Raw genomic sequence first — 21,538 nt, 5'->3', positions numbered from 1 at the left:
AAACTGAGGGCCACGCTAAATGACGCTCAGAGTTATTTTCACGTTCCGCAAGGATTGAATTTCCCCTTAAAGTTTGCGCCATAGAAGTAAAGCCAGACTGTAAGTGTAATCACTTCAACATGACAAACATGATCAGTTTCCTGCTACACTAATTTAGTATACGAGCTGAGACACGCGCGAGAGGAACTTGAGTCCTTGACTATTTCGTTCGCTTTGTACGCAATGAAATAAAAAGTTGTTGCACACAAGCAAAAACTTTGCGCTCAAGCTGCTTTTCAGAAGCGCAGTAGGAATCGTATCATGAATGACAAAGAATCAAATCTTTCAGGTGTATGGTGGCCCATTATGTATGGCCATAGATTTTTTTGATATCTGTCCTAACTATTTTGTGTTTTTATTTATTTTTTTCATATTTTCGTTTTCTTTTCTTTCAATTTTTTTCCATTTCGAAAAAACAACAACAACAACAACAAAAAGGAAAGAAAAGAAAAATACAAGTAAAATAAATGTTTTTTTTTTAATTGAAAAAAAAAAGTGACATGGCCCATAATGACCAGAGGTCCATTAGTACGGTGGCTCACAACTGTTATGGTAAAACCAAATAGCTCACGGCGAAATCAAATAGCTCACGGAAAAACCAAAAAGCTCACGGAAAAACCAAAAAGCTCACGGAAAAACCAAAAAGCTAACGACAAAACCAAATAGCTCACGGCGAAATCAAATAGCTCACGAAAAAACCAAAAAGCTCAAGGCAGAACCAAATAGCTCACAAAATAACCAAAAAGCTCAAGGCAGAACCAAATAGCTCACAAAAAAAAACAAAAAAGCTCAAGGCAGAACCAAATAGCTCACGGAAAAACCAAAAAGCTAACGACAAAACCAAATAGCTCACGGCAAAATCAAAAAGCGCACGGCAAAACCAAATAGCTCACGGCAAAACCAAATAGCTCAAAAAAGCTCTCGGCAAAACCAAAAAGCTCACGGCAAAACCAAATAGCTCACGGAAAACCAAAAGACTCGTGGAAAAACCAAAAGACACGTGGCAAAATCAAAAAGCCCAAAAATGGCTGCGCATTACGCTGAAAACGAGCGTTTTCTACCAGCATTTCCAAGTTCGTTTCTTTCTGCCTGTGCTCTTAACGAGCACAGGCTTTTGAGAGCAAGAGCAGCATTTTTACTCGAAAGATATCGGAAAAAAGACATCGTCCACCGATTTGTTTCCAAAAGGAGTTACTGAGCCATTCATTGCTCGTATTTTACCCTCCCTTATCTTTGCAACTTTACAATATTTGATGGGCATGGTTAATTATTTTCCAAGTTAATACTATTAATAACGGAAGTAACAAAGGTTTTGCGCTTATCTCAATTATGTTTACCGCTGACACTGATTATATAAATTGAAGGGTTTTTCCCGGTAATACGATTGCACACTCTACGCAACACCAGCACTGTACTGTTCTACCCTAATTTTTCGAAGATGCCGACCACAAGCCAACAGAGCGATCAATTTCAACAATTTCTGGACCAGAATCAGTATTCCAACAACAGTATCTTGCGTTACGAGAAAATTTTCGGACGTGGTTTTGTAAGCACTGGAGGTCTTGAAACAACCGAGGTAAGGTACATCAGGAGATCCAAGTAATTTTACTGGGAGGTAAAATCTCTTTTTCTCTCTTCCTGCAATCTAGAGTTATTTTGCAAACGTAATTTTTAGCTTATTCGAAGTTAGCCTTTGCAGTAGCTAATTTTACTTTCCCGAATAAAGTTTTCTTTTTTATTTTTTTATACTGCGGACGTGGAATATTTCGTAATCGATCAGCCCCTAATGAAATAATTTCTAGAAGAATTCGGTGAAATCAATTCAGTTTTGATCATTAAGCTTGAAGTGAGCCAAAAAATATCATGCAGTGCCATAAAACAGAGTTATAATCTGTAAATCCTAGATATGTTCGTAAGTTTTTGCCAGCAGATGAAAATCTAAATTCTCCCTCATGTATTGTGCAATCGAAGGAGAAACTTTTCTTTCGTCAATGACTTCTATTTTTTATTTGTGGTGCAGCCCTTGTTGAAACCCAGCTTTTGCTCCTGTCATTGGGAATTCTCAGGAGTGACTTTTTGTTTGTGTTTTATTTTTCTCTCATATTTGTGGCGAGTCTTGTGACAAAAAAGTACTTTAAATTTTGCAGTAATGGTCATTTCGCTAAATGGGGAATATGAATGAAAGGAAATCCAAAATTAATCGGGAAAAGCAAAAGGAAAAGTGGGAAAAGTAAGCTAGGGTAAAAGAAAACTCAATTTCGATTTCTTTGGCTTCGGGTCTCTTACATCTTTTCTTTTTTTATGGTGTGATAAAGACTATTATTTCTCAATGTTTTGCAAGGTGTTTTACATGATATTGTTGACAGTAACCTTAAAAAGGTCCCTTCACATACATGTAACAAAGATCTTACCTCAGGGATTGTGCACTAAGGTCCCCTACCATTCCTGTGGTGTTAACCCCCTACAGGTTATTTCATGAGGCCTTTGTTTCCTTTGTTCCAGGGATTTTGTAATATTGTGATCTTTCATTCCCTGTGATTTTAACCTGATACACAAGTTTATATCACTGTATTTAGTTAAGGGGATGTGGTATCTTTGTTTATCCCAGGGATTATGTAGAACACCTGTCATCTTTCATTCTCTGTAGTGTCTATCCAAAAATTTTTCAAGCCTTTCCTCCCTGAAGTGAAATATGGGAACAAAGCAATTTTTTCATTTTTTTCATTCTCTTTTCTTTTTTTATGTAGGAAATTGTAGCAATGCTGAGTTTAAGACCAGGTCAAACAGTTCTTGATGTTGGTTGTGGAATAGGAGGTTCTGCTTTCTACATGGTGAAGGTATGACTTGTGATAAATCCCTTTTTATTGTACAGTGTATATATGCCTACTCTTCAGGTTTATTCAGTCGCCTCTTGGATAAACCTCTTGAACTCCTAGTTAAAAGGAAATGTTGATATTTTGCAAAAGAAATAAGGAAAATCAATTTTATTCTAATTGAAATTAGTTTTCTTACAACTTTATTTTTTGAATTTCTCATGCACTGAGTCGATTTTATCAAATTTTAGTTTGTGAGGGGACTTGGATAAAGGAGGTAATCAACAAATTCAGGGGCATGGGCTAAGGGAAATCATTAGACTATAATAATTTAACTTGGTTTTCTTTTGTGGTGCAACTTTATTTTTCCTATGCTCTGAGTCATTATGTGGCTTTGCCAATACTGGTATGCAGAGGGGTGGGCTGGGGAGGGTGTTGGGGATCTTTTTAAGAATAAAAAATCTTTAGATTTTAGACTATTTCAGAGCTACATGTAGGACTACTTCTTGTTTATAGCACTGCAATTACTTTTTTTAAAAGAGTTTTCAGATATCATCATTTTATTCATGAAAGCAATATGGTAGCATGTTTTTAACAAAATTTTTTAGCTTTTAATTAACAACTTTTGTGGAATATTTTGTTAAATTGGACTATCTTGTTTCTCACCTAGAATTTTAAAGTGGAAGTATTGGGTGTTGACTTGTCAACAAATATGATTGATACAGGAATACAGAGAGCCAAGGAATTTAAGGATGACAAGGTAGAATGTGCTTACATGTAACCTTTAACTTCAAGAAGTGATTAACATGTAATTTCCCCCTAAAATATTCATACATTATCCAGCAAACAGATAATGAATACTCAAACTTATCAGGTAGAAGTTGTTATCTTGATTGAACACCAAATTCTTATAACTCATTCCTAAGGAAATATTTAGGAGCTAGAAGGGAGAATTAACAATCAGAAGTCAGTAACTTTAAAGTATGATGTAAACATTATGAGTAAATAAATGTTACAACTAAATGAATGTAAGTTGTTGTGATAATACATGAAGAAGAAATTCCCTTACAGGTTTTATACCACATGCATCTAGAAATTACTGTAGCTCATATAAATATCTTAACCCTTTAACTCCCAGATCAAATTTGTCATTCTCCTTACTGTCAACCATACAATTCTTATAATGTTAGTTCAGAGAATTTAGTATTGGATCAACTAATCATCCCCGAGTTGATATTTTTCTTTATTTTCATCACTTATCTGGTTGACATTGTATTGATATTGTAAGGAGAAATTCTGTCTTGGTCACTCATGGGAGTTAAAGGGTTTATGTAATCTTGAGATGGTACAATTTATATTATGTAAACATAGTGTTTTTTTGTCGTGAAGATGTCATTGCAATTTTGCAGCATTGGAAATTTCTAAGCTCAACATATGCCAAATGGAAACTACTGTGATGTGAACTGGGAATGTTTCAGATGAAAAAGGCTCAAAAGTGGTACATGTATTGTTAAATAAATGTGTTTCTGAACTTTGTAGCTCAAGCACTAAACTTTCAAGTTGTCCTTTGTGTTTTTAGGTTGAATTTGTGGTTGCTGACATAACAACAGCAGATTATGCCCCAGAATCATTTGATGTTATTTACAGTAGAGACACAATTCTCCACATTGCTGATAAGGAATCCTTGTTTAAGAACTTCTTGGTATGCCATTTTTTTTGGAATGAATGAGTGCTTAAAGTAAAGACCCATGTAATATTGACCCAATGTTTGCTTTGCCCTGTTTCCCAAGGGAATGTCAAACATTTTGTTGAGAAACTATGTGCATTTGTTGGTTAATACAAACTCTCCAAGGGGACACACATCTTTGGTTAATATGTGAGGTGTTGACTGTAAATCTCTTGAACAGATTGTAATAAGATGGGTGTGAGGTGGACTACATGTGGGCTTGAAAGAGTGTGTTTTCACTCATGTGTAGAAAGGTTCAGCTATGTTAAATGTTCATTCAATTTTTAACTGTTTGTGGCATTATTCCAAGTACGTAGAATTTTTAATTCAATGTAAACTTCAATCTGCCAAAATAAACTCTGCTAGATGCGGGCTCATGCTCAGTGTCAAAACCAGAAAAAAAATCATCATTCAATCATTTCTCACATTACACTGTACATGCCCCCTTGTATATGTACATTGCATTTTCATAAGTTCCAGTTGAGTGATTGCTTGTAATTCTGTTCATCTTGATTAGAAATGGTTGAAGCCTGGAGGAGAGCTTCTTATTTCTGACTACTGCCGTGGTGCTAATGAATTGTCTGAGCAGATGAAAGCATATGTTGCTAAGCGACAATATCACCTCCTGACTCCAGCTGATTATGGAAAGGTAAGGACTGAGAATCTGTTGGAAAACTGGGATGCTTTTCATCGTTCTTAAAAAAAATTAGATAGTTAAGATTTCTGCCAAGGCATGTAGCTTTGATTTAAGACATCCAGACTGTTGTCAGAACAAGTTAAAATTTGAAACACAAATATAAGAATTTTAAAGTTATAACAAACTCCTTTCTCAAGTTTTGTGAAATGTCTTCTTCTTTGCGTTAATAGCTTCTTGAGAGGGTTGGTTTTATTGATGTAAAAGCAATAGACAACACCAAGAGATTTGTTGAAGTTCTTCAGTCAGAGAGGAAAAGATTTGAAACAGACAGGGACATTTTCTTGAAGGTGAAAATATTTAAAGCTACACTTTAACTAGATAGATCATTTTTATCATTAATAAATGTAAATTAAAAAATCAGTGACAACAGGAAAGTTCTAATGGTCAAATTGTGAGGTTAGGCACAGTTCATGAATAAACTGATCTTATCTTCTCATTTCAATCTTTACACCTCAACATCAGTATGTAAATTCTCCAAACCTTCCTCTATACATTTTCTATTGTGCTGTCACAGAGAATTAGTTAAACAATCAAGAGCTTCTTAAATGATCATTTCCTATATTATCATGGCCTTTATGTTTGATTCAGGGGTGATGCTCTTGGGAGAAATAAGATGCTGGTCACTCGTAGGGTTTCAGAGTTAAAAGCCCCCCCCCCTTTTTTTTTTTCTTCTTGCTTATTTGTTTTCTGTTTTTTCAAAACAGGATTTCAAAAAGGATGATTTTGAATACCTTGTTGAAGACTGGGAGACAAAGATTGACCGCTGTGGCCGTGGAGACCAAAAATGGGGTCTATTCCATGCCAAGAAATCTTCTTAACTCACTTTTTGCTCAAAAAGAGGAACATCGCGCGTAAGCTAATTTTCGGAAGTGCAGTAGGAATCATATCAAAATTTTTAACGTCAAAGAATCAAATCTTTTAGGTGCTTTATTTTTATTTATTAGATAAGCACATAGGTTCACGCTGTCCGTGAACTATTTGTACCTCCAAAAATTAAATAAGAAAGGTTAATAAATCAGGTGTTGCTTTTAACATTTGGTTATAGTCATCTTTCGCTTTAAGGCATATGCACGCGCCATTTGTTTGCATTGTTTAGGCGGTCAGTGGTAATTGCGAGACGCTCGCGAAGACTGAGACATGCGGAAGAGAGGAAGAGCACGTGACTTATTCGTTCGCCTTGCACGCAATGAAATAAAATGTAAGGAAGACGCAAATATCAGACGTGAGCACAGGACCCTCCATTTTCCATGTGCAATATTCTAGAGTTCATTTTGACTGCACGTTTCAAGACGTGGACCAGAAAAATTAAACAAAATCACAGTAGTCAGAATATCCAAATCAAAAGCGTGAAAACGTGGGGGACTAAGTCGCAATTAGTTTTCTGTTTTGCGTCTGATTGGTCGAGATGGAAGGATTTGTATTGTAGAGCGAAGTAAGGCAAGTTTCCCATCATGCGAAGCGGGTGAAAGTGAAAATTGTGCGCCATGTTTACTTCCGTGATACGTCTTAACATGGATGGGGAACTTCATGCAGTGTCAATTTTCTCACAGCTCAGAAATTGAAGACCACGCTAAATGACGCTCCGCGCTATTTTCATGTTCCGCAAGTATTAAATTTCCTCTTAAAGGTTGCGCTATAGAAGTAAAGCCAGACTATAAGCGCAATCAGTTGAACATGACCAACATCATATTCCTGCACTATTTTAGTATACGCTACAGAGTTTTGTACAACTTAAACTGAAAACCACTCGTTCGTTTTCGCTCTTTATTACCATGTTGTCATGGAATTGTATGAAGGTTAAAACACCTGGTCATGTAACCGAAGTAAAGTGTGATGTGCTAGAAGTCTGTGGACCAGCCATATCTCCAGTGCTGAACAATAGAATCGCTGTCCAGCATAGTTTACACCCTTGAACTCTCAAGCTAATCAAGAAAAAGGAAAAACGATTGTGGACTTTGGAGATGTTGCACTCATTCCTACCCGGTCCCCCTCGGTCTGGCGCCTGTACTCTCAGCTGACGTTGTTAAAACGAGTTGACCGTTGACCGTTAATAAAACGAGTTGACCTTTGTTAAAATTTACCAGAAAACTTGCTAACAAAGGCACTGTCTGGTTCTTTGTTTCACTGCGTTTCTTATTTCCTTGTTCTTCCAGCAGTACAAAAACGGATTTACTGCCGAGTTGCAGAATAGTAGAGTTAGTGTTGCATCTAAAGCGAGATCAAGACTCGCCGTTCGCCATCTAGTCATGGCAAATACAGCTGCCACCGTACCATATGGGAGATAACAAGCCAGGAGTGCTAACTGCACCCACAAAGCACTGGAAACTGTTTTCTTGTATCGTGCTATATTTGACGGATTGTCCCATTTGTTAAGCTCTCGATGATAACCGATGTCTTGCACTTGATTTTGATGTTGACGGAGAGTCCGATAAATTATCACATAACACACAGTGGAGATCATTAGACACACAGATAGTATGATGCTGATCAATGTTGTGCAGAGGCGCAAGTCGTGAAACATTGTCATCGCTACACCAGAGCTGAGAAGCCAAAAGAGAAGAAGGGCGAGCCGCACTCGTTTCAACGTAACCACTTGTCGATATCGAAGTCTTAATAACATGGCGAGAAGTCTGTCCACACTTATAGTAGTCACAGTTAGAGATGAGACGCCGCAAAATGTCCCCCCTATTGTGTACAGCAAGATAACAAGGTAATAACAAGGCTTGGAGTGTTCGGTAGACCATGAAAAGCTGAGGAATAAAGGCTGAGTGATTAACCCTACGCCCAGATCGGTACATGCGAGACAGCTGAAGAGGAATTTCGATGGTGGATGAAGGGACGATGTTGGTATCTTTCGAAGGGCAGCAATGATCAAAATATTTCCCATTACAGCGGTGAATGATAATGGTATATTTAGCGTTGACATGATTATCCTGAGATGCAATCCGTAAAGACTGAGTGGGCAGTAAAATTCGTAGTTCCCGCCTTTGGTTGAGTTCGTCATTGTTATATTGATTCCGTGTAGACCTATTTCTTGCTGGTCATAACAAAGGTTGAGGTTCAACAGGTATGTTTCTAAGCTTCTCTCTCCTTTTCTCATGAGTTGAAAGGGAGCCAAGAGCGTTGTCTCTTCGACGTCGTTTGAATGTCTTTTCTGGCAAGTTAAACATGCAAAAATACATCATTAATTTAAGTTAATGGTGGATCTGCAATTTTTTCTCGCAAAACACAGAAAATCTTCAACTTGCATGATTAGCTGATTCACCAACATCTTATATCTACATGCCATCCTGTGATTTCAATGGTTAGCCACTTATTTCGGATAACTGAAGAACCATTCTTGTTAACTTTCGTCACTTTGTTGGTTTTTCCTCTTTCACTGAATCAACTTTTACAAATGAATTCTTTTTCCGAACTAAAAGCGAACTTAATGGTTCGTTCGGTGATATCAAGATATTGCTAGTTTCAAGACGGGAAGTTAACGACAACAAAAAACGACCTAAACTCGAGCTCTGATCTTGAATCACGTTAATCAACGGTAAGAAGTGCAGTTCTTTCCTTTCGACGCTTGCCGTGAAGGTTATATTAAACTTGGGTTCTATCAAAATCTGAATAATGATGAAAAAGGAAACAAGACTTGAATACAAACCTCAGGCGCATGTACCCACGTCCCTATATTTCCGACGTTATTACTGGCAAGAAATGAAAAAAAGATGTAAAACTAGGCGGGTATGTGTTGCTCGAAAAACTTCAAACTTAAGAATCAATCTAGCCGTTTCTTAATCTATTGGCAAGGATAGTATCATCAAGTTCAAAAAAAAAGTTTATGAACGTTCAGTTTGTGTCAACAGATGGTGTTTGAGTTATCAAACCAGACAGGATGGCGTCTCTTTGCTTGTTTGCCTTACGGTAACACGATGAGTTGTACGTCGGATGTTATGGGCAAGATGACTTAAAATTGCTTCCAGTTTTAACGCTAACGTACACACACAAAGTGATGTTGGATCTTCACCAATATCTTGCCAGAAACTTTAACGCATTTTAATAACAGGTTTGTCTCTAATTTTCAATTTCTCCCTCCTAATAAGTACTGACGTATATGTATTTTGCTTGAGGCAACAGAATTTTAAATTACCCATATAGAAAAAAAAGGAATTTTTTTGTTAGGTTTCCTTTATCCAGAGCCGCGTCAAACGGTTTTGAAATGATTGTGGTAGTTTCGTGCCATATGAAGCGACAAATAAACGAATTCATGTACTTAGCGCCTTTTGGTGCCTTCAAATTCTTCATGCGATAACAAGCAAATAATGTGTAAATATTCATCATTTGGTTCGATTTACAGAAGCACCTGTTCTCATTTTAGGTGATACATTTCGTAGTTTTAATTTATCCTCTTTTTAATCATCCCTGTCAAGGAGCCGAGTGCCAACTAGATAACTAATTGGCAGAATTCTAACTAAAAAAAAAAATTCAAAGGGGACCTTGGGCAGCAGGGGAAGCAACGCCGACGAGGATGCTGTTTAAAAGTGAATTCATATTTTTAGTTAGAACTTCGCGAATGGTTGTATGTGTTTACCGTCTCTTCAGGAGCCAAACCTTAACTTCAACATAACGTGCGTGAGCAGCTTTAAGTTCCAAAGGGAAACTAAAATTATTTGCTGTCGAGATTTCCGTTCTCAGACCACACAAATTTTGGTAATTTTACGTTGCTGTTTTGCAGAGAATGGCTCAGAAATGTACAAAGCTTATAACGCGTTTGCAGAGCTTTTTCCCGATAATATGATCTTTTGGTTTTACCACTTTCTTTTGCCGTCGCCGTTGTGGGTCCTTATATTTTTTAATCGACTTCTTCCTCGCGCCCGGCGTTGCCGTCCTGACAACTTAAAGTCCCTGACCCCCAGGCATTATATCAATCAAAATGGGATAGTATCTACTGAAGATAGAACCCACCAAAATCTACCAACATTTACATTAGAAACAAGAACATATATTTTTTTAGTTAAAAACATGAGAGAATGAATGTAGATTACCTCGTTTCATTTTCCTATTGTAATATTAATCTTGCTAAATAATTGGCCTCTTCTAGTTCAGGATTATATGACTGTTCAGTCAACCTCTTCTTAAAATAAAAATGAAAAAAAAGAAATAAATTTTCAGTTTTTGCAATCTTACTTTATATATTTGATTGACAAAAACCCATCAGGTATATTGTCATTATTGGAAAGACTGTTAATCGTCCCGATTTTAGTATTGTTAAATAATAACAATGGTGATACCAAAATAATAATAATAATGATAATAATAACAATAATAACGTGGAAAGCGAACCTTTTTCATCTTCAGAGATATTAACGGTTATCACTCAAGTTTCTGTTCCTTCGAATAAACACCAAAAATATAATAACTGTGGTTAAAGCGGAAATTAAAACTAATTGAAAAGAATTGAACAAGATGACAGAGGAAATGTTTGTTACAATTTTTCGCTTTATTTGTTATTTTCGTGATAAATGAAATTTTTGTTCATTTTGCTGTTTTCCTCGAACGAAATAATCACTTTGAAATTCTCCGCTCTGTTATTATGGATTCAACAAAACCAGCTTCTATCAATCGGCAAACAGGAAGGCTCATAACCACCTCTCTCGCATTGTTTTTACAGCTGAGAACGAGGGAAATCAATGATTTTGATCCAATTTTTTCCTTTACTTCATGGCGTCATATATTGTGCTATTAAGCGGTTAACAGAACTACATTGCGCAAATGATTTCTCAATCAACATTTCCCTCGCTATATTTATGAGCCGTTAGATTTCACCAGATTATAAAAACTATCAGAAAAAACATATTTTCACTTACCCTTCTTCTCACTTTTTTTTCTAAGATCGACGTTGACGTTTTTTCTTCACTTGTCATCGATATGATTGCAAATGACAGTTAGACAAGAAATACAACAGCGGCATAAGCTTAAATCTTAACGCTTGATATTGGTGAGAGCATTATCCATGCCAAGATACCTGTCTAATTTTCTGCGAAGCGAGGAAATCGGTGTCAAATCTTCAAAGACGAATGGGCTGTGATTTCAAAAATTATAACACTTTTGTTTGTTGCCTTCAAACCAAATCACATTAGGTTATACAGCTGCGAAGCCAAAGGGGGCTCACGCAGGGTGTTTGAAATGGTGCTCTTTGGCAATCTCAAGATTCTAGTGGCCTTAGAATTTTGTGTTTTAAATGGTGTTCTACGATTCAATAACGTGCAGCACGTGTGAAGTACATTTGCAGCATACACAGTATTTTCATCATACTATTTTAAAGACATACGAAAACAACAAAGTCCTTCTACTCATCTCATGGAAGAGATGTAGCCTGGAGCAAATTGTAGGAAAAGAAACTGGTATTAATCCATATCGGGGAGGAATGAGAATTTTTAATAATGTTTTTAATAATAGTTTCTCAGTTCGCCAGATGGACATAAATTTTACAATCCTCATTCCTTTTCCTGAAGGTAAGTCACTCCTCGCGTTAATACGGCACCAAAACTGAGAAGACGACCTTCAGCGACAAACGCTGACCAGGTGATCAGTGTCGTTTTAGCAGCCGGAGCTGTTAAAAGATACTGACGTCAAATGACTCTATGAATTATTTCGAGATCGCATAAACGTCATGATAAAATAAAAAAAAACGATTTGTAGGCGAAACAACAAAATAATTAGGTCGTAACTTGTCGAGCAAAAAAAGAGCTTTTAATTTTTCAGTAATTTTCAATCTGGAAACACCCAAAAAGCTATTTATGCGTCAAATCATCAAAGACTTAGAGTTAAAAACTAAATAATGGATATCCCTTTTGAGCCCATTAAGAAAAGCCTCGTGGGTGATAAAATCCTTTTACTAGCTTTTCATAGTATTTACTGGATTTATGCTATGGCGGTACTCTTCCTTCTCATAATTAAAAGTATACTTCACCCCCTTTTATTTCGTTTTTTTAATCTGCTGTGAATTACTAGAAATAAAATGGCCGTTATTTATTTATTTATCATTAAGTCTTTTTTATGCTAGAGTGCTTCGTTTCTTCAGGGAGTCGGTTAATTTTTTTTTTAAGCAACTAGCAATTAGTTTTGTTTTATCAGCTGGACCCCAAACATAAACTTTCCCATTAAAAGTCATTAAACTACTGATATAAAAACAATCAGAGGTGATATCTTTCAGATCAATAACATCGGATGACTCTCTGAAAAAAAATTCTCACCTACACTATTTCCAAAAGCGTCTTGATTTGGAAGTTTCTTTTGTGAAGAGAATAAAAACAGTTACATTTCAGAAAATTTCAGATGCTTTTCCTAACGTCTTGTCTTTGGTTTGCATGATTTGACCTCTCTATTCATTAGTTCAGTGCCTACGTCATCAATGTACATTACTGACAAAAATTTTCAAGAGGCTTTGTCATATCGAAAATTAAGATTCATGATCATTTCAGTGTCAGTGTTAATCCAGTGTCATTCAAATTGATGCAAAAATCTCAATTTTAAAGAGTGTGTTTGTCGCCTCTAAGGAAAATATTTTGAAGTGACAAATGGCACATTGCCACCGGCAGAACCAAAGGTAAAAGGAAAATCACTTACTTCACATCTAGCTTATGATCATATTGAAGTCAGATAACACAAAATGAAAAGAAAAACCGGCAGTTAACAAGCAAACAGTATACGAAGATGATAATGGTCCATTTATATAGCACATTCTCCTTATTGATATGCTGTGATGTACTTTAAAACACTTTGTGGGGGACTGAGGCCTGACTACATTGAGCAGTTTAAGTTTTGAAAAACAATTTTTGCAGATGCCCAAAATTTTGGAATTTCCGGGAAACAACGCCAGACCACAACAAAGAGATTTACGTTCCCTAAGTTCTCGTCATCCCCATTGTGCCCTAGTGGTGGAGTCAATTAGTCACCTTACGCCTCCAAGGCCCAATATCCGAACCAATTAGCAAATTCCATGTGGTCTTTTACGACCATCATTTTCAGAGAGTCTCTGAATCTCAAGCCGCATCGGACGATTTTCTTCGCTTCAAATAGATTGATTGACGTTCTTATTGTCTTATCATTATTGCTGAAGTCATAGCGATGGTTTTTTTGGGTGTAAATGTCTATACAACTGACAGATCGGGTTGTAAATCTCTTAGACTGGTCATTTTCCTCAGCGTTTGATGATAGCCTTCAACAGGTGATATTTTCAATTCTGCAATATCGACGTACATGATGTATATCGACGTACATGATGTATAACTTATATAGAGGTCGTTCTCGGCAGAGTATCCCTTTAAGTTATTGTGTAAGTCATAAAATGAAACTTTTAAATTTTCCTGTTCTGTTATTACATAGTAACCAAACTTGATGGGTACTATAATTTCTTACGTATAGGGCTGTGCTTGCGCGCCTCACGCCCTGAAGCTTTGTTTTTCCAAATGCATACTTTTCTTACAGCGGACCGCTCATTCCAATGTGTCACACATTTTTCCCCTTAATCAGCAAAACAATGGTCTGACTGTGTCCTTCAATGCACGTGTTACCTCGCGAACCTTCCAGCAATATAAGAAAGGATTCAGAGTTGAGGTCAAGAAAGCCATAGAAATTGTTACATCCCAAACGAAGTTGAAAGATGGCGTATTCGATTCAGTGAAAGCAAATATAGCTTGGGCTATCCCGTGTGGTACATAACAAATCACCAGTGTTATCTGCACCCAGACTACGCCCGTCACCGTCTTTTTGTAGCGTGCGATGTTGAAGGTTTCTCCCCGACCAAATTGCCCTTGCACGTTTACTTGTGTTTGAAGCTGGCGAAGTCTCAAGTAGATTTTTAAGTAACAAAACGTCGAGGCGATCACGCACAGGAAACCAGTCGTGTAAACGCTGCTCGTTGTAACGAATGGCTGATAAATGAACGTCGATGCAATCACAGCGCTAAGAAGCCAAAGCAAACTCATTGTGACCCGCACTCTTTTCTTAGTTACCAGCTGCCGGTATCTCAGACCAAGTAAAAGAGAAAAGAGTCGGTCCACGCTTATTGCTGTCAGTGTCAAAATCAACCCTAACCCAAGTAATGTAGCAGTGGTATAAAAAAGGGTCTTCAGATGATTACAAGTTACTGAGTGCTCCTGAGACGTTAAAAAGCTAACAAAGAGAGGCTGTGAAAGAAGACCCATGACAAGATCAGTACCCATAAGCCATCGGAGGAGAACTTTTGACGGCGGATGGATAGAATGTACTCTCTGAAGTGCAGCAATGATCAGTACGTTCCCTAGTATTGTAGTTATAGACATAGGAACATTTAACGTCAAAATGAAAATCTTTTGCGGCAATCCATAATGACGAGTCGAGCAAAACAAGGCTTGACCTTTCGCTGTGTGGTTCCCATCTGGTGTTGAGTTCGCCATCCGCTTTTTTTACAGCTGATAGTATAAGCTCCACTTTTCTTTAAAAGTCTCTAATGACCAAATAATCTAAATATATGTATATATATACATATAGTCACTTGAATCTCTTTTTGCCTCAGTATTAGAGCCACCGATGACAAATTAAAGCCGCAGTCACGAAATCCGGATTCGATTTAGATCAGGACTAGATACGAATAAATTACCTCGCAATGGAAGAATACCTGCTCTCTGCAATTGCAACAGAATTGAAGATAATTCCTTCTGACTTGTCCAAGATATATTCCTCTCGAACAGATATCCCCTTCCCTGAAATAGAACATAAAAATTAAAAACTCATGTCAATTTCACATTTCATTTTCTTCTTCATGCTCTGAAATACGTGCGCACTTAATATAATGATTACTTAGCTGAACAAATAGTGAAGAATGATTTCCCTGAGTTCTTTGCTAATTCTATTTTTATTCATCTGTCTGCATTTATCAAATGAAAATTAATTTAAAATCGCTTTAGAAGTACTGAAATAGGCCATTATCTTCATACCACAGGTCAACAATAAGTTTACAAGAATGAGCAAATTATCGTAATTTGTTAGTGACGTGGATATCACCTTTATGGTGAAACTGAAGGCTGAGGTAAATAATTGATGTTCGAGATATTGAAAACCTATGTTATTTAGTTGATAAACCCCTTCAGGCGACTGACAAGACGGCTGATAATGTTCAAGTCTGAGATATTGCCTAAAAAATGAACATGAATATGAAAATGAATGAGGGCAGTCTCTTGATCGGCCAAACCAGTCGGGAATTTATTCATCTTGTGTACCTCCCATTAATTTCCGTGTCGTGTTTTGACAGATAATTTTGTTGACTTTTTTATGCTTTCGGAAGCTCAACAAAACGAATTCGATTTCCTTCCATATTAAGTAATAAAGATGAAAATGTGTAACTCTTGAGCTGGCTTTTTTACGCTGGTTTTGTTTATTTTCAACAGAAATAATCGGAGGACAAACTTCGGTCAACATGAACAGGGGTTTCTGCGCTTATTCTGAACCACGTGACTCAAAGTAGCCAATAGAATTGCGTTAAAAGTAATGGATAGGTTATAATTTGCGATAACCGAGTAAAGTCAAGTCAGTCAAGTCCATGTGACCTCTTGAGAACATTATTTGTAGCAAAACACAGTTTGACAGCTTGATAAATGAGCACGGAGCACGATAAATGAGCACGTACAGATCACATGATACTTTCTTGGCTGATAACATGGAAAAAAAAACTAAACAAATGAAAGGACCTGATATTGCTGTTAAAAAGTTTGGCCGATTGTAGTTTTAAAGTTAAGGGATCTTTGTAACTCCGAGTTTCCACCTCTCTGGCTTGTGTAAATACTCTGCTGTTTACAAACATTAATTTTCTCGCAACATATTCGCTTCACTACATAATTCCCTCCGACTGCTGTTTTTTTCATTTTGAAATTTACAGCAACAAAAAAAGGCCACCAGAGAATACCACTTCCCCTTCAAAACTTTTCAAATATACTAATGGATTGATTTTAAATAAGGACTTATGATAGGGAAGTTTATTAGATAAAATCCGGTGTTTTACAAGGATATCCAGCCCTGAGAAAAGCCGTAGCCGTAGCCGTTGTGTTTGAGATCGCCAATCTGATGCTGATACGTCACTCGTCTTTCGCGCCACTATGTCACTTTTTCCTCATTTACCAAGGAGGCTGATTTTTCTTGTCAGGTGTTTATATAATAAACAAAATAGTACATGGTTGCTCGTGTTCAACTCATTATCTCACTCGTTCGCTGCGCCTTTTCGTGAGATATCGTGTTGAACGCACTCAAGGGAAATTCTATATCTACGTACGCCCATGAATTATTCTCTATAAATTATATTTAATAGTTTACTCCAGGGGCAGTGACACTGATTATTATGTATACCGCTGACCACTTTTAGGCACGGCATCAAATAAAACGCGTGTTTTACAAAAACATGGCGGTCGCTTGTTGATATGTAACACTGAGAGTTTTAATTTACTTTTCGCTATGCATTCCCTTTACATAAGCTGATTTGCAAAACATATTAGTAAGAAACCACACCTGAAAGCGTAACGTCGAGGTCAGGAGTATAAGGCAGGAGTTATCTTTTAGCCAGACTTCAGAAATCGCTTTCCTGGGGTTCCCGCTTAACTTGATTCCAGATATTAATCTTCATATGAAATAATCGATTTTGCATATATGTTCTGTACAACACTGAATTTCACCAAAGGCCGTTCTCTGGGATACAAAAACACTCACTTTTTTGTAAAATTAAAAAACTGCGGCACTTTCGCAGAAGACCCCGACGGAAAAGCAAATTTATGCCTTACTGCCTTACTGCCGATAACAGACACATCAGCGGGTTTTTTATTTTTCTTTCACAATTGCGATTAATTCCACGAATAAGATCTGTTTATCTTGATAAATGAAGCCTTGAGTAGGCTTTTGAAACGGAGTTGTCAAGTTGTTGACGCTCTACGGTCATTATACAACGTGGCAGTGACAGAATTTTAATTTTGTTAAATTTTTATTTTATTGTTTAATCCTCTCTTTTTGCATTTTGCATTGATGGTATTGTTGACATAGTTCTGTGAACACTTTCGTCTTCTCAGTGGAAAACTAAATCTAATAAAATTGAAGTCTTTTAGTTCAACTGAATTTTTTTTACCTCTAGTCTCTATGACATCAGAAAACTCCTAATCAGTGTAAACCGAACGTGGTTCTATCAAATTTCTGTCACTCATTGGCGGACATGTAGAATGGAAATACTCACTTTTAAAACAGCTGTTCGTTGTAATGTGATAAACATCGACTCAAACGTGTTAATTCATTTCAGTTTTTCCTTGTTTATTTTCCTAAATTAGCCAAGTTTTAAAGTCTTTCATTTCTGCTTGAAATTATTTTAAAAGGTCCTTTTGATGGGCCAGCATCCAGAATAAGCCATTGCTGGCCTCCTGAGCCTTTACCGGTCCGTTCGAGGAACGACACCCGTGAAATATTTCCCAGAAACGAATATGGCACAAAAATCACTTGGCCTAAGTGCAGGAAAGCTTCCTGCTAATTATCAATGCAAAGAACGCCTGATGAAAAAGTTTCCCATGATTTATCACTGAATTTTATCCGAACACCAAGACGCATAAAAGCTTTTAAAAAATCCGTTAAGTTGATGTAGACCCAACTCCCTTTATCAATAATATAAGGTGGCTCTTTTTAATCTGAGAATATTCATCCAATATTAGCTAATACTAATAATCTGTATAATAATCTGAATTAAAGTAAAGGCTGTGATGGTGATCATGATACTTCCCCGATGACCTTTAATTAATGCAAGTTCAAAGGGAATAGCTGATGAAGAAGTTATAGAACTTAAGATATTCTTGTCCAATATCCTTACGGTAAGCTGCCTCAAATTTCGAGTGAAATACTGTATGGGGACTACGCTTGCGCGATTTCCTTCCCACGCCGAAGCTTTGTATCGCCAAATTCATGCATGTGTATGATTTTTGGGAAACTGTTCATTCCACAATGTTCCAAAATGTTCTTTATCTTACTTCAACAAAAGAAGGGCTTGATACTGTCTTTCACTGCTTGTCGTACTTCGCAAACCTTCCTACAGTAAAGGAAAGGATTCAGAGTTGAGGTCAAGAAAGCCATAGAAGTTGTCACATCCCAAATAAAGTCGAAAGAAGCAGTGTACATTCCAGTGAAAGCAAAGACGGCTTGAACTATCGTGTGTGGTAAATAACAAACCGCAAGTGAAATATGGACCCAAACTACGCCTGTCACCATCTTTCTGAAGCGCACGATGTTGAAGACATCACCCTGACGAAGTTGGCCCAGCACGTTTACCTGCGCGTGATGTTGGCGAAGGCTCAAGTATATTTTTATGTAACAGAACGTCGAAGTGATAACGCACAGGAAACCAGTTATGTAAGCGATGCTCGTAGTAACGAATGGATTGTAAATGAATGTTGATGTCATCACAGCGCTAAGAAGCCAAATGAAACACAATGTAATCCTCACTCGTCTTATAGTTACTTCCTGCCGGTATCTCAGACCCAGCCGAAGAGAGAGAAGTCGGTCTACACTAATTGCTGTCAGTGTCAAAATAAGCCCTGACCCAAGTAATGCAGCAGTACCATAAAAAAGGGTCTTCAGATAAATACAAGTTACTGAGTGCTCCTGAGACATAAGAAAGCTAACAAAGAGAGGCTGTGAAAGAAGACCAAGAGAAAGATTTGTGCCCATAAGAAATTGAAGGAGAAGTTTGGACGGGGGATGGAGGGAATATACTCTTTGAAGCGCAGCAATTATAATTTTGTTGCCCATAATTGTAGACATGGACATAAGAATATTTAATACCATAATAAAAATTTTAGCGGCAATCCATATTTACGAATAGGGCAGAACACGTCTAGACCTTTCGTCATGTAGTACCTATCAGGTGTTGAGTTTGCCATCCTTTTTTTCGTCAAGCTGACTGATAGCGTTCAGTTTAGTTTTTAAAGTTTCGCCTAATAAGACGTAAGATTCTATTCTTATCCCTGCTTCACCACTTGAGTGTTTCTTGCCTCCATTTCATGAAGCCACCAATAACAATTCAAAGCCAGTAGTCACAAGACAGCCATACGTCCCGGATTGTTTTATTTTAGGTGGATGTACAAGGATGTATTGGGAAATATATCCACGTATGCGATGCTGTGGAGTTTCTTTGACTATTCGCTATTAATAGAACTAGTCATTACCTTGTCTCCTTTACATAGTAAGATGGTTTGCAAAATATCCTTGTTTTAGGAACGAAGTTGTCAAGTTTTTGATGTTCTCCGGTGATGCAAAATGAGAATGAGACAGTATTTTACTGTTTCTGCCCTGACGATCCAGCTGACACGGTTCTGTTGCTGACGTCGACAAGGCGTCTCGACGTATTTCGATCTTATCTTAGTTTGTGGGTGGATTTAATTTTTTTTTCATTTGCTTTCTTCAATTACTTTCCTCACTTATGAAATGTGGGGTTGTCACTTTGAAAGCGTATTCTGGTAATTGTGAAGTTTTGTAACTGCTTAGTTATGCAACTGAAAATGGCTTTATTTAAATTTCTGACATTTCTCATCGGTAGATAAATAAAAGCGAAATTCTTACTCTCATGGCACCTGTTCACTGTGACGTTTCAAACATCAACGCCAACTTATTTTTCTAATTTGGCCAGGTTGTATAATCTTTCTTTTATCTTCATAAAATGTATTTTGACTAGTCCTTTCAAATACCAGTCTTGGGACTAAACAATTGCTGGCCTCCTATGCATTTACAGGAACTTCGAAGAATATATGACACCAGAACCATTTTTTTTGTATCTCCAGAGACTTTTGTCTCTGTTATTGCGGCTTAGATACCTACAGGAAGTGACTACGAGACGAGTACGCCTTGTTAGCTCTATAATAATTGCACCGATGCTCATCCACAACTAAATCCTGACCAATATCAGTGAGCATTTTTACAACTGTACTCCTCTGTGTTGCCTTTTCTACTTTCTGTTTCTGAAAATCTGCAAGAGACTTCGCCAGCATAGAAAAAAGCAGATGCACGTGTCAGAGCAAGTTCCCTCAGGCAAGGCCTTCAACATTGCGTGACGCAAAAAGACAGTGACAGTATTAGAGAGGGTAATGAAAAATTAAACTGATAGCCTGTTACGTGCCACAAGCGATGATCCAGGCTGTATATGTTTTTCACAGAGGTTACTTTGCCATTTTTTACTTTCTCTGGGATTTGAAGATAGCAATTGGGTTTTCTTAAACTCAGCTGTGATTCCTTAAAATTTCCTTAACTGTTGAAAGTCAGTGAAGCAAGACCAGCGGTGAAAGGAAACAAAGAGAGTGTTGTTTCCCTGAGCGAGATGAAGAACGTTTGTTAAATAGTGGAGTCACATGCCAAAGAGGAGACATTTTAAATTAAATGTAATCTTGGATTTTCGCCTCGGCCTTCTCAGATTAGATAGATAGATAGATAGATAGATAGATACAGGTGTTTTATGATAATACTTTACAGCCCTGTGGCTGAATTATGTATGACAAGAACTCAACATAAATGTATCTTATTAAAACTTAGCATAAAGGAGTTTTCTAGTAAAATCAGATCTTAAAGGATATTAATAAAACTATTCTTATATGAATTTCTTTGTCTTACCGCGAAGGATGTTGGCGAAGTCCTACGTATATATTTTTATGTAACAAAACGTTGAGGTGCTAACGCACAGAAAACGAGTTAGGTAAACGCTGCTTGAATCAACGAATGCTTTGTAAATGAACGTGGATGCAATCTCAGCGCTAATATAAGAAGCTAAATCAAACACAGTGTATCCCGAACTCGTCTTATCCATAGTTACTTCCTGCCCTGGTATCAAAGACCTAGTGGGAGAGAGAGAGAGAGAGAGAGAGAGAGAGAGAGAGAGAGAGAGAGAGAGAGAGCGTCGGTGGGAGAGTATAGCAGGTAATTTAGTGTTAACAACTGAGTTGAAAACTAAAAAAAAGCTGACGTTTCGAGCGTTAGCCCTTCGCCAATCGCTCTGACGAAGGGCTAACGCTCAAAACGTTAGCTTTTTTCACCCTTTACGGTGGCCAATTTACGTTTTCAACTCAGTTGTTAACAATAAATTACCTGAATTTTTATCAGCATACCAAGGTTCACCGTCGGGCGAAGTTTTGAAAAAATTCCTTACCCTTCGGATGCAGAGCCAACTGACTTTTCCGGCTAACTTTTGGGCGGCTAACACTAATTATTCGACACTAGGTACTACTTTCTGAG

The 21,538-nt window shown here is 37.3% G+C and overlaps 3 protein-coding genes and 1 pseudogene across 4 annotated transcripts; 1 reads left to right on the top strand and 3 right to left on the bottom strand.

The window, feature by feature from the left end:
• The first annotated feature begins 1,410 nt into the window (after window positions 1–1,410).
• On the top strand, window positions 1,411–6,307 carry LOC131781227 (uncharacterized). The gene is made up of 7 exons (XM_059097880.2): window positions 1,411–1,615; window positions 2,787–2,876; window positions 3,523–3,612; window positions 4,432–4,554; window positions 5,096–5,227; window positions 5,446–5,562; window positions 5,980–6,307. The coding sequence occupies exons 1-7, from the start codon at window positions 1,478–1,480 to the stop codon at window positions 6,091–6,093; spliced, it is 804 nt and encodes a 267-aa protein (XP_058953863.2). The 5' UTR covers window positions 1,411–1,477; the 3' UTR covers window positions 6,094–6,307.
• A 56-nt stretch (window positions 6,308–6,363) lies between these two features.
• LOC131781804 (histamine H2 receptor-like) lies at window positions 6,364–9,244 on the bottom strand. 2 transcript variants are annotated; one of them, XM_066168297.1, is made up of 2 exons: window positions 8,925–9,244; window positions 6,364–8,429 (listed from the first exon to the last, which is right to left on the bottom strand). In XM_066168297.1, the coding sequence occupies exon 2, from the start codon at window positions 8,373–8,375 to the stop codon at window positions 7,368–7,370; it is 1,008 nt and encodes a 335-aa protein (XP_066024394.1). In that variant the 5' UTR covers window positions 8,376–8,429; window positions 8,925–9,244; the 3' UTR covers window positions 6,364–7,367. The 2 variants fall into 2 exon arrangements, with proteins under 2 accessions (XP_066024394.1, XP_058954508.2); XM_059098525.2 differs by lacking the exon at window positions 8,925–9,244 and adding an exon at window positions 8,775–8,803.
• A 3,273-nt stretch (window positions 9,245–12,517) lies between these two features.
• LOC131781814 (adenosine receptor A2b-like) lies at window positions 12,518–14,703 on the bottom strand. Its single transcript, XM_059098535.2, has one exon. It carries the CDS (start codon window positions 14,698–14,700, stop codon window positions 13,792–13,794), a length of 909 nt encoding a protein of 302 aa, XP_058954518.1. The 5' UTR covers window positions 14,701–14,703; the 3' UTR covers window positions 12,518–13,791.
• A 3,062-nt stretch (window positions 14,704–17,765) lies between these two features.
• On the bottom strand, window positions 17,766–19,702 carry LOC131781909 (histamine H2 receptor-like; annotated as a pseudogene).
• Between the last annotated feature and the right edge of the window lie 1,836 nt (window positions 19,703–21,538).

Source organism: Pocillopora verrucosa, chromosome 1 (genome assembly GCF_036669915.1).
Source record: "Pocillopora verrucosa isolate sample1 chromosome 1, ASM3666991v2, whole genome shotgun sequence".
In the NCBI taxonomy this organism is placed as follows: Eukaryota; Metazoa; Cnidaria; class Anthozoa; order Scleractinia; family Pocilloporidae; genus Pocillopora; species Pocillopora verrucosa.
Note: the sequence above shows the minus strand (reverse complement) of the source record. Positions and strands in the feature narration are given on the sequence as shown.

Bases quoted from the DNA above. Each gene is read 5' to 3' on its own strand.
- LOC131781227 (XM_059097880.2), top strand. From the start codon at position 1,478: ATGCCGACCACAAGCCAACAGAGCGATCAATTTCAACAATTTCTGGAC. The intron at 3,613-4,431 runs GTAGAATGTGCT...TTGTGTTTTTAG, and splicing joins AGGAATTTAAGGATGACAAG to GTTGAATTTGTGGTTGCTGA. The intron at 5,563-5,979 runs GTGAAAATATTT...TTTTCAAAACAG, and splicing joins ACAGGGACATTTTCTTGAAG to GATTTCAAAAAGGATGATTT.
- LOC131781804 (XM_066168297.1), bottom strand. From the start codon at position 8,375: ATGAGAAAAGGAGAGAGAAGCTTAGAAACATACCTGTTGAACCTCAAC.
- LOC131781814 (XM_059098535.2), bottom strand. From the start codon at position 14,700: ATGGCGAACTCAACACCAGATGGGAACCACACAGCGAAAGGTCAAGCC.